General features: G+C 37.4%; 1 protein-coding gene across 7 annotated transcripts in view; it reads right to left on the bottom strand.

Moving 5' to 3' along the window:
- LOC104601656 (transducin family protein / WD-40 repeat family protein) overlaps positions 1 to 13,155 on the bottom strand; it is an 87,325-nt gene that overhangs the window by 34,765 nt on the left and 39,405 nt on the right. For all 7 annotated transcript variants that reach the window (XR_016079498.1, XR_016079500.1, XR_016079501.1 and 4 more), the window contains exons 5-7: positions 7,982 to 8,185; positions 7,549 to 7,792; positions 6,144 to 6,319 (exon numbers count right to left, since the gene is read on the bottom strand). Coding sequence is in view for 2 of the 7 variants with exons in the window: in XM_010265094.3 (XP_010263396.1) it covers positions 6,144 to 6,319; positions 7,549 to 7,792; positions 7,982 to 8,185 (624 nt within the window). In the remaining 5 variants the exon portion in view is untranslated. The remainder of the gene's footprint in view (positions 1 to 6,143; positions 6,320 to 7,548; positions 7,793 to 7,981; positions 8,186 to 13,155) is intronic.

Here is a 13,155-nt window from a genome sequence, read left to right as displayed (position 1 = left end):
TCTGTTTTATACGTTCCCAAGTTTCCTTTTAATCTTATGTCTGTTAGTAAACTAACCAAATCCCTCAATTGTTCTATCACATTTTACCCTTCCTCTTGTGTTTTTCAGGATCTAAGATGGAGAAGAAGACTGGTGGAGGGCATGAAGCTGGCAGATTGTATTATCTTGATGGTGGTGGATCTACGATTGCACTTCAAACCTCTTTGACTCCTCTTCAGTGGTATTGTAGACTCGGCCATCCATCTCTTAAAGCTCTCAAGCTTCTTGTTCTGTCATTGAGACGTCTATCATCTTTGCAGTGTGAGTCGTGTCAATATGGGAAACAAGGTTTCCTATGATCTTAGAGTTGATAGTCGTACGTTGAGTCCTTTTGATTTAGTTCATTCAAATGTTTGGGGTCCAATCAGAATTGAGTCTTATAATGGTTACAAATATTTTGTTATCTTTGTTGATGACTATTCAAGAATGACATGGCTTTATGTAATGAAAGAAAAAAGTGAATCATTTTCCATTTTCCAAAAGTTTCATGCTGAAGTGCGTACATAATTTGATGTTTCACTTAAAATTCTTCGTTCCGGCAATGACAGAGAGTATTTTCTTTCTTCATTTCAGCAATACTTGGAACAACATAGTATTATTCACCAGACATCTTGTGCCCACACTCCTCAGAAAAACGAGGTGGCTGAGAGAAAGAACCGACATCTACTTGAAACAGCTCGGTCTCTCCATCATATGAATGTTCCTAAACATTTCTGGAGTGATGAAGTCCTAACTACTTGTTTTCTCATTAACCGCATCCCTCATTTATTCTGGAAGGTCGTTCTCCGTTCTCTATCTTATTTCCCACTTTGTCTCCTTATTATCTGACTCCCAGGATCTTCGGGTGTGTGTGCTTTGCTCAGAATCTTGGTCCTGGGCTAGACAAGTTGGATGTTCATTCCATTAACTGTATCTTCCTTGGCTACTCTACGACCCAAAAAGGGTATAAATGCTACAACCCTATTATTTGAAAATCCTTTGTGTGTCCTGATGTTACATTTTTCGAATCGGTGCCATACTTCTCTACTTCTGATATCCCTTCTCTTACAGAGGTTCCTCTCCCTCTTCTGATTGACAATTCCATCCCGGTGGTTCCCATTATGCATGAGTCTACACCTTCCCCAATGCAAGAGCGTACTAAAAGACCACCAATCCATTAAGTGTATACTCATCGACAGATGCAGCACCTCCACCACCTTCTACTCCGACAGTTGATCCAGCTCTTTCCACAACTAAATTGCCTTCGGATTTGACCTTCCTATTGCATTGCGGAAAGGTAAACATATTTGCATGCTACATCCTATATCCAAATATGTTTTTGTATCTCACCTTTTTGCTTCCCATCGTGAGTTTATTACCCTATTGTCCTCTGTATCCACACCTAAGGATGTTCAGGAGGCTCTTACTTCACCAGGGTGGCGAAAAGCTATGGAAGAGGAACTCTCTACTCTTCATCACAATCATACATGGGAACTCACCAATCTTCCCCCAAGTAAACATGTTGTTGGTTGTAAGTGGGAGAATGGAACAGCTGAAAACCTGTTTAGTTGCAAAAGGATACTCTCAACTTTATGGTGTAGACTATGTCGAAACCTTTTCTCCAGTTGCAAAGATTGGCTCAGTACGTGTGCTGATTTCCTTAGTTAGACTACATGATTGGCCTCTCTTTCAGCTTGATATTAAAAATGCCTTTCTCCATAGTAATCTTCTAAGGAAAGTGTAGATGAGCAACCACCAGGATTTGTTGCTAAAGGGGAGGATGATAAGGTGTGTAAGCTCAAGAAGGCAATCTATGGGCTCAAACAGTCTCCCCGTGCTTGGTTTGGAAAATTTAGTGAAGTGGTAAAGGAGTTTGGAATTAGACAATGTCAAGTTGACCATTCAATATTTAGCTGTCTCCGTGGCTGGGAAAATCTTGCTAGTAGTGTATGTGGATAACATAGTCATAACTAACATTGATAGAGTTGGGAACATAACTGACATTGATAGATTGAAGCCATTCCTACAAAATGACTTTCAAACAAAAGATCTTGGAAAGTTAAAGTATTTTCTAGGTATAGAAGTTGCTAGATCAAAAGAAGGCATCAACCTCTGTCAGCGGAAATATGTTCTTCACCTGTTGGAAGAAACAATGTTGCTAGGTGCTAAACCAACTGAAACTCCCATGGAACTAAATGTGAAGTTGGGAAGTGACACAGGTGAATTTTTTGATAATCCTCGAAGGTATAGAAGGCTAGTGGGAAAACTGAATCATCTAACTAACACTAGGCCTGACATCTCCTTTGCTGTCAGTGTGGTAAACCGGTTTATGAAGAATCCTTGGGTGCCTCACTAGGATGCAGTTCATTGAATTGTGTCATATTTGAAGGGGGCCCCAGGTCGTGGGTTACTATACAAGCCAGGAGGTGATCTTGAAGTAGTTGGATACATCGACGTAGACTAGGCTGGCTCTGTATCAAACAGGAGACCCGCCACAGGTTATTACACCTTTTTGGGAGGAAATCTAGTGACATGGAAGAGCAAGAAGTAGACTATTGTAGCAAGGAGCAGTGCAAAAGCAAAATACATGGTTATGGCACATACTACATGTGAACTAGTATGGTTGAAGAATCTATTGCAAGAAATTAGGTTTTCAATAAGCAAACCCATGAAGCTATACTGTGACAACCAGGCTGTAACTCACATCTCATCCAACCCAATTTTTCATGAGAGAACTAAACACATAGAGGTAGATTGCCACTTTGTAAGGGAAAAGGTCATCAATTGTGAGATAAGTACTGAGCATGGCGAACAGGTGATCAATGGGCAGATCTGTTCACAAAAGAGTTGAGTTCGGGAAGAGTGAGTTATATATGTAACAAGCTGGGATTATATGATATATACTCTCCAACTTGAGGGGGAGTGTTAGAGTTGACCAAAGAGGGGTATTTTGGTCTTTTCCCCTAAGTAAGGTGTTAGTTGTTTGTCTCCTCATATGCAGGGGCATTTCAGTCTTTGTACTTTTATTTTGTCAAGCTTAAGCATATGGTCGACTAGGTTAGATGAATAGTCTTCTTAGTTCGATACTATTCTTCCTCTTCTTCTTCTTCTCTCCTTTCTCTCTCTTTTCTCAGTTCGGTTCAACAACACTAACAAAAAAAGAACAGTATATTAAAGGAAAAATGAAACAACACAGAAACAACTCAGCAAGGCACCTTTTCGCCTAGTTATTTATGAAAAGAAAATGGACGAAAAGAAATTTTAAAAAAATATAGGGACCGAACTCATGCTTATGTCCTAGGAAAAGAAGAGAATAGGTGGAAGAAGAATGCATTGACTGGGCAAAATTTCCATTCTTCCTTGCTGTTGGTTCAGGTTTTGTCATCTTGGAGGGTTCAAACCAACAAGCGTGTTAATTGAACCCTAACAAATAAGAAAATAATAAAAAGAAACTAGTAAGATAAACTGACAATGAATATTTTTAGTTTAATAATGTCCATTTTATATTATTATAATCTTAAAAAATTAGGAATATAAAAAGATTGCATAGTGCTATGCACAAATTAGCTTACTGATTAAGCAATGTAACAGCCCGTTGGCACCTTGTTGCTAGGCATCACCTTGACAAAACATGATCAACATATCCCCAAAACCAACAACCAAAGCCTCAATTTTTGTTCACTTAACAATATGTCAATCAGATTTGTGATGAAAAACCAAAAAAAAAAATTATAAGCAATGCAGAGATATCATAAATATCATCTTATGCATATAACAATATAACAAGACGAGCAGTGCTGTTTTTTACCAAAGATTGTTCGGACCTGTAATCCAGCATATGTGAAATGTGGGTGAAAGGAAACAAGTATACCTTTGAGGCTAAGTTATGCACCATACCATCTCTGCATCATGGACTCATGGTTCACAATATCAGCAAGGTTTAGTGAAATTTCCCTGAAATTTCCTCATTTTGCTAGGTGGCAATATGCTCCTAATATGTCTAACATTTATATTTCATTGATCTACTATACATTTAAGATTTAAAATTTTAGAATATCATTAAAATAATCATATTTTTTAAAACGTTTTCTAAAAGAACAAATAGGTATTCAGTGATTATTGGCTTACCATTTCGATATTCAATTAATATGTCACTATAATTCAAAAGAAAGAAAAAAGGCACCTAACCACAAAAGAGAATTCTCAATCTAATCAGAATGTATAACAGTGTTTTAAAAGGCGTGCCTGAGGCGCAAGGCGAGGCGTTTTCGAGAGTAGGCGCCTCGCATGGGTCAAGGCGCTTACACTTTAATAAGGCGCTTACCTCTGCGCCTAAGGCATGCACCTCAGACCAGGCACCAGTCGGTCCAGGCACACGCCTATATTTGTTGCCTTTTGTTTTTTAATTTGTTTTTAAATTGACTTTTACAGCTAGATTATAATGCTATGTATATAGATTATTTCCTTTTATAGATAGATTATAATTCAAAAGAAAGTCACGACCCTCTCGAGAGAAAAAAACTTGCCATGCAAGGCTTCTCAGACTCCCAGTATCAGTCAAAGTCTCAAGCCCTCAGCCCCCACGTTCTTCTTGGATCAACAAGTTCAGGCCATCTCTCAATCGAACAGCCACCTTCGATGTTCTATCAGAGGCAATCTCTTAGTCGGACGACCAACAGGCTTTCAGAAATCAGCATCAGGTATTTCAGTATTTGTTTCCTCTTTTTTTACACTGAAAACAGGGGTTCCGCCCGCCCCCTTCTTCTTCTTCGTCTCCTCCTCCTTCAGTTCTTCTTCTTGTTCACAGAAAAATAGGAGCTAATAATTAAGTAATTAACTTTGTTTTTTATATTTTTTTCTATTTTTTTAGTTTTTTTAATTTTGTGCGCAAAAAGGCGTGCACCTCGCCTTGCGCCTTGCACCTTGTGCCTCAGGCGCATTTCGAACCTGTCGCTTTTTGTGCACCTTTCGCTTTTAAAACACTGATGTATAGTAAAAAAAAGAGACAAAAGTCAAAACGGCAAATAAATGGCATACATAATGAAGAAAAGATGGCAATTATACTTATCTAATTTGATCTGTACAGTAATTTTCTATTGTTGTGCAATTATACTTTTTCTAACAATTCCACGAAGGTTTATTTACTAACTCCAAGTTTTCAAAAAATTTCACTGATTTTTTAGATTTTTTTGATAAGTAAATAATGATTTTATTAATAAGAAAGGATGTGTACATTCACCCCAAGAGGAAGCATGAGATGTTACCTCCCCTTAGACGTGAGAGCATAAACAAAACTTAACAGAATACAATCATAGAGTGGCAGAAAATAACTCAACCTTTGAGACCCCTTGTTTTACCAAAGAATCTGCCATGCATTTGCCGATCTGCTGACCCACTGATAGGTAACTGACATATTCCTTGTGAGCCAATTAACTTTCTTAAGAAGATCTCTATAGCCCCATAGAACTGTTTCTGAACTCAACAACCAATAAACTAACCCACTACCACCTTAGAATCTCCCTCAACTATCACATTTTCTAAAATATCTTAGTGAAATATCCCTGAATTTTCCACATTTCTGCATGGAAAAATGTCCATCGATATCAAAATTGTTAACCATGCTCTGCATCACAAAATCCACACTTTTCTTCTTGTGGGCATAGGCACAAAGAAGTCGCTAAAATAAGCTATGTGGATTTGGGCCAGACTTTTCTTCACTCATCCTTTATGGAAGTTCACTACATTTCCAATGAATCCAATATAAATATAGAATAAAACTTTGAGGAAAGTTCTCTTGAAATTTTGGTATGATACAGTATAAATATGTTATTAACAGAAAAGATGATAACAAAGTATTGTTGTGTTGTGGCCTAGGAGGACGTTTAATACAAATTCTGCAGAGGATGTGCTTGACAAGTTCAAGGATTGCTACAAAGAAGTGCCTGCTGCTCTAAGTGTTAAAGTTAACATCCTTAATACCCTAAGTTGGGCAAATCCCCAAAATGTACACTTTCAAGTTAGTGAAGCTATCTCATCAGATTAAATATATTAGAACCACATTCTCAGCTAAAAATAATAGCAAACAAATAACAACGTCAATGGTAAACAAGTTTAAAGCAGCTTACTTTTATAGAGTTGTCTGCTGAAGAGCTCATCAGCACAGGTTCATTGGAAAAAAAGTACAATGATATTATTGAACTATCATGTGCCTCCCTTATGACCGATTGGAGCCTTCTTTTCTCAAGATTCCATATGCTTATCACACCCGATGAACCTCCAGATGCTAGAAGAGGCTGTCCATCTAAAAGTTATAATCAAGAAGATAATTAGGTCAGTTATAAATGCTAGAGGATTCCAAGAAAATGTGTCTAAATTTACTGCCAAATATGATTGTATACAGAGATTTAAAAGATTCATAGGTGAGGCACATTTCAAGGTCTGTTCCTTGGCTTGCGCCTTAGCCCAGGTGCACACCTTGCACCTCCCCCTTTTTACTAATGTGCAATCTAGCATGGACATTTTTGGGCTTTTGCCTCAAGGGACCCAGTACAAAGCAGCTTCTAAATTTAGGGTAATGCAAGTAGAAAGAAATAGATTAAAAGTTTCACACACCTGAATCATTGAGTGCTTGTATGTGTTTTATATGCTATATTTAATTTTATTTTTACATTATTCACTTTTAATAAGTTTTATATGTTATGTTTATGTATTTTATTTGAGCTAATAGGCTGTTTAAAACATTTAGTTTAAAGTTTAACTATGAATTTTTTTATTAAAACTATTTTAATATTTTATTTGAACAATTTGTATTAAATTTTAGCAGTTTCCCTTTTTTCTTGAAAATTTTAAATTTTGTACCTCACCCTTGCACTTTTAGAACATTGATTGTAAATAGGTCTACCAATGGATTGGATCACAACTACTCCACTGAATTAAATAAGTTTAAGGTGGATGGAATCTTAAATATGATCTGTTTATAATTGGACAAATCCCATATGAGATATGGCAATATTTTCTTTTTCAGAAAAAGGTAAAGTATGCATTAAGATGGAAAAAGGGAAGAGTGTACAATATAACAATATGTGGAAAAATATACATTTCTATTCATAACTTTTGTTGACCATCAGCTTTTGGTATTGAATTTTCCTAACCAAAAGTTATAAGCCCAAAACTTATGGTATCCTATTTTTAAAGCATGTATTATAACCAAATTCAACCCAAGCCCAATCAGCCAATTCAAATAAGGATATACTGGATGCCTGAATACTTGATCAGAAAATCTTTAAGCATAGTTACATATCATATTTTCTTTCTAGGTGAAACTTAGTGCAAGTGGTAATTTATTTAGGGAAAATCTATGATACCAGAAAGACATGGTACCGGAAGAGCTTTGAGCAATCAAAGCACCCTCTGATATCATAGTCGAACCCAACTGCTTAACATGTTTTTTTATTAGTATATTTGCTTAACATGTTTCACATACACACACAATTTAATAATCAATTAAAGAAACAAACCGCAAGGATTTACCAGTCCTAAAAGACAGGGCGGTCACAGCACCTCTGGTTGCATGTGTAAATGTTACCAATTCTTCATCATACTGAATATTATGAACATGAACTTTTCCATCAGCACAGCCAACTGCAACTACATCCAACGCAGGTGAAGAAACACAGCAACAAATAGATGAGTTCCATCCTTTGAATTCATAAAGTTTCTTCTTTGTACTGATATTCCAAAGCTGCAAAGAACCTTCCTGGCTTCCAATTATAACCTGCACATTGTGTACCTCACATTAAGAGGTTCCTTTGAGACAGAAATATCTAAAACATTCTGTCAAAGGAAGTATTGCAATGGAATACTTCCCTTCACACATCAACAAATAGACAGAAATATCTAAATTTCCATGTAACATTTCCCTTCACAAATCAATAAAGCCTTCTCTAAAGGAGTAAGCATTTACCTTGTTTAAATAGGTATCTGGATGCATTATGCATGTAGGGTTGAATTTGTCTTCTAGCAAAATGTGTGTGATAGGAGCAAGGTTCTGGTTGACTTCTTTAAATGCCCAAATGAAAAGATTACCTTTAACATCAACACTTAGAATGTGTTCTCCAAACAAAAGCAATAAATGGACCTTCTCATTATGCCTACTCCATGTTGCTACCTGTTCATAATATTATTATCAGAGACAACCTCAGAAACAAGAGAAACATAAGCATGTAATTTATTAAACTAAAAAAAGAGCAGCATCTGCAATAGATATAGATATAGATATAGACATAGATATAGATAAGCGGCACTAAATAGAATTTAACTGTAAAAAAGAAACAAAACAAAAAACTAAACCCTCCATTTGAATATTAATCCTTTGAGAGGAAGTAACCATTACTTCAGTGAAATAAAAACAAAAGTGAGCATAAAAGGATGTAAAATAGTATGCTAATACCAAAAATACTATTTTTTCATAAGAGGTAATTAATACTTCGAAAAAGGGTACATGAAATGATGTCCAGAAAGAAACAAACAAAACGCATCTCAGGAGTGACACAGGCATAATTCTATTAATATACAGAACTTCCATGTGAGCACCAGATTTGGCAAATCCATCGGCTATTGAGTTTAGTTCCCTAGAAATCCAGTTAAGATTACAATCAGTGAATCCATAAGTCTCTAGCCTCAGTCAAGTAGTCGGCCAATCTCCAGGAACCACCATCCTTCTCCCCTGATCAATTTATAGTTGTAGCAGATTTTTTTAAGATAAATAATATAAATTTTATTAATGATAAAAAGATACAAATGTATTGGGTGCCAAGGTGTCACCACCCAGCAATACAAAAGAGAAACTACAATATAACCAAACTAAGACAGACCAAACTCAAAAACCATACAAAACTAAACCAACAAAGTATACCAAAATTTGAACCAAAAATCTTCTTTTTTTCTGCTACAAATTCTGGAAAAATTAAAACCCAACCAACAAGCTTTGAGCTGATTGATGCAAAAAAAATTTCCTTTGCTCTTCATTTTTCCATCAAAAATTCTACTATTTCTTTCCTTCCACAACTCCCAACAGACAGCAAAAGGAATGCAGCTCCATAGGATTTTTACTTAGATGTTTCCTTATAGCCTTGGCTATGCTTCCGAAATATCCACAGGCCTAGCAGGAGACCAACCATCAAAGGTAAAAAGCTTGAGGAAAAAAGCCCATATTCCCTTCTACAAAATTACAGCTAACCATTAAATGGAAATGTCTTCTTCCTCTGAAAAACACAAAGCAATCTGCTCGGCATTATAAAACCTCTCTTCAGGTATAGTATCAGAAAAAGGCCCATATTCCTTTTACAAAATTTATAGTTTTAGCAGAATCACCTTTAATGTTTTGGAAAGACATGCCCAACTCTTTAGCAATTCAGAGCCCATAGAGAGCAGACAGAACCTCTACCTTTGTAGAATCAGCAGTTCCTATCAGTCCACTGAAACCTCAACAAAGACTTTTAACTCTCCCCCTGATCATAGAACCATTGCTCTATAAAAAAGCCCTTCCTACAACCAGTTTAGCTAGGTCATCGGAAATTGAATTTTAACCCCCTAAGAACTCATCTCATTCTCATCTGAAAAGGCAACAAGGATAGCATGCACCTTATCCAGTGTGGAAAATGTGAAAGCTTCCAAGGACCTAGACTGCATTCCTTGCTCCAATGGTACACTTGTCAAACCCCCTGCTATACAAACACCACGTAATGAGGGAGAGGACCTCAACCTTTATAGAGTCAGCAGCATGCCATCACCAATAGGTCCATGTACACTCATAAGGATCTAAAAGAACCATTTGTATGAAAAAACTACAATCTCATGTCTCCTCTTGGTCAGTGATTTAAAAGGTGTGCCTAGGCGCACAGACGTTTTTTTGCTTTTTTTGAATCTAGCGGCTGGGCCGGGAGCTCCGCCCCTGGACCCCCATGTCACACCCCTCAAGGCACACTAGGCGCGCTTGAAGCTTCACTCGCTCACCGAAGCTTCAAAAACCCCCTATTCGGTAATGTTGTTCATTCATTCATTCATCCTAATAAAATATCTTCTTAAAAAACAATTAAAACTATAAAAATCATTATTTTTTGTGTGAAAATTAAGAATTTAAGACCCTAACATGGACTTGTTTGGGTTTGCCTCGAGGGGTGTGGCACAAAGGCGGCCCGTAGAATAAGGAGTTTAATATGTCACATTAGCTACAAGAAGTAATGTAATTGAGAAAAAAAGAGATTGTGGGTTTTATATGCTTGAAAATGTTTTATATGTTTGATCTTATTTTTAAATTCTCCTTTGAATATGCTTTACATGTTATGTTTATGTATTTTAATTTTAGATAATAGGTTTTTTTAAAACATTTATTATAAAATTTAAGTTTATCTTTTTACTAATATTATGTTTAATATTTTTTTGCATTTTTTTAATTTTTTGGCTTTTTTCTGACATTTTTTATTTTTTAGCATTTCTTTTATTTTTTGTGCCTTGCTTAAAAAGGCACATGCCTCGCCTTGTGCCTCGGGCGCAAATTGACCCCTGTGCCTTTTTCGCACCTTGTGCTTTTAAAATTGTTTGCTGGAGAAGAAGAAGGAGATCTGAGAATGGCGGCTTAGTCTCTTCAGCCGGCCCTAGAATCTTATATAAGTGTTCACAATGTAATGTTACAAGAAAGGACTAGAATACCCCTGATTAGTGATGGGACACCTAGACATAAAAAGAATAAAACAAGTTTAGGCCCAATAACTAAGAACTTAAAACATAAATAAAGCTAACATAAACACTAAACCAATTGAACCAACACTCCCCCTCAAGCTAAGCATGGATGTCAGTCATGTTTAGCTTGCCAAGTAAGTCTAAGAATTTCATTGAAGCTAGTCCTTTTGTTAGCACATCTGCAATCTGCATCTCGGAAGGAGTAAGGAATACAGAGTTCCTCTGAGACTATCCTTTCTCTAATGAAGTGTCGGTCAATCTCAATATGCTTCATCCTATCATGTTGCACTGGGTTATTTGCAATGTTGATGGCAGCCTTGTTGTCACAATACAGCTTGAGAGGACACTCGACCCTAATCCCAAGCTCACCAAGAAGGGTCCCAAGCCACAACAGTTCAACAACACCATGAGCCATAGCTTGATATTCAACCTCTGCACTTGATTTAGCAACCACATTCTGCTTTTTACTTCACCATGTAACCAAATTCCCTCCAACGAACGTGCAATACCAAGAAGTAGACTTCCTGTCTCCAACAGAAACAGCCCAATCTGCATCAGTATACGCTTCAATTTCAACTTTATTGTGTTTTTTGAACAGAATTCCTTTTCCTGGCAAGTCTTCAAATACCTAAGAAGACTTTCCACTACTCTCATATGAGAATCTTTGGAGAGTGCATGAACTAGCTGACAACATGTACGGCATAAGCAATATCTGGTCAAGTGAGAGACAGATATATCAACTTCCCTACCAGTTTTTGGTATTTCTCTTTATCAAGGTAGTCCTCTCCAACCGATTCCTGTAGACAATGAGTCTGTTCTATTGGAGTAACTGTTGGTCTACTCCCCATCATGCCTGTCTCCACCAGAAGATCAAGGACGTACTTCCGTTGACATATATAAATGCCCTTTTGTGACCTAGCAACTTCAATTCAAAGGAAGTATCTCAGATGGCCCAAGTCTTTGATCTCAAACTCAGATGCCAAGAACTCCTTCAATCGTTTAATCTCTTCTAGATCATTCCTTGTAATCACCATATCATCCACATAGACGATGAGTGTCGTAAGTCTGTTATCATGTTTCCATATGAACAAAGTATGATTTGCACCATTTTGAGTGTATACCACTCTCTTCATGGCCCCACAGAGCTTCTCAAACCAAGCTCGAGGGGACTGCTTAAGACCATATAATGCTTTCCTCAATCTACACACTTTCCCATCAAAACCATAACCTGGGGGAGAATCCATGAATACCTCTTCATGTAGATCGCCATTTAGGAAAGTGTTCTTCACGTCCAACCGATATAGCTCCCATGAGAAGTTTGCAACTAATGACAATAGAACCCGAATTGTGTTGAGCTTTGCAACTGGAGCAAAGGTCTCTTTGTAGTCAATCCCTTCCTTTTGAGTAAACACCTTCGCCACTAGTCTGGCCTTGTATCTTTCAATGGTCCCGTCCTCCCTATGCTTCACAGTGAACACCCACTTGCATCCCACAATGCTCTTCCCTACTGGTAGATCCACTAATTCCCAAGTCTTGGCTTTCATTAAGGCTTTCATTTCTTCATTCATAGCCTCTCTCCATCTTGGGTCAGACATTGCCTCTGAGTACCTAGTAGGGACATGCACAGAAGAGAGAGCATACACAAAGGAATAATAACGAGGAGATAAACGTGAATAAGAAACATATTCAGCAATGGGGTTTCAGATAGTACAAGAATGGGTAGGCTTACGAAGAGCAATAGGGAGATCCAAATCAGAAGGATGAGTGATAAGATTACCTAGAGTTGTTGAGACAAATTGATCTGAGTCCGATTGGTTGCTGCCATGAGTTGGAGGGTCTTTATTTCCTTCTGTTGTAGGTGAATCTCATATCTTTTTGTAGCCTATTAGTGTCCTCAATTACATCCGCAACACCAAGAGTGGTAACAGGTTCAATGGGAGCCTCACTAGATTCACCTGGGATGCGACAACTAGGAGGATCAGGAGGAGAAGATGGAAGGCCCGAGGCTGAAAGAGGCACAAAAAAAGAGGGAGAAGAAGAATCCTCTTCCATCCCACTAGTCTCCCCCTAAAGAGGATTCTGAGAAGAATGAAAATAGGATTGAGACTCAAAAAATACCACATCCTTTGTGGTATATTTCTTCTTGGTAACTGGATCATAACACTTGTAACCCTTCTGTGTAGGAGAGTACCCTAGAAAGATTCCTTTCGTAGTCCTAGGATCCAACTTGGTCTTCTTTGGATCCTTTACATGAATAAAACATACACAACTAAAGACTCTAGGTGGAAGAGGAAAGTCTGGAAGATTAAGGCAAAGGACATAGAAAGGAGTTTTCATACCCAATGCCTTAGATGGCATCCGGTTTATCAGATATGATACAGTAAGGACTGCTTGAGA

Source organism: Nelumbo nucifera, chromosome 8, assembly GCF_055504915.1.
Source record: "Nelumbo nucifera cultivar China Antique chromosome 8, China Antique-T2T, whole genome shotgun sequence".
Classification (NCBI taxonomy): domain Eukaryota; kingdom Viridiplantae; phylum Streptophyta; class Magnoliopsida; order Proteales; family Nelumbonaceae; genus Nelumbo; species Nelumbo nucifera.
This window is presented reverse-complemented; position numbering and strand designations above follow the sequence as displayed.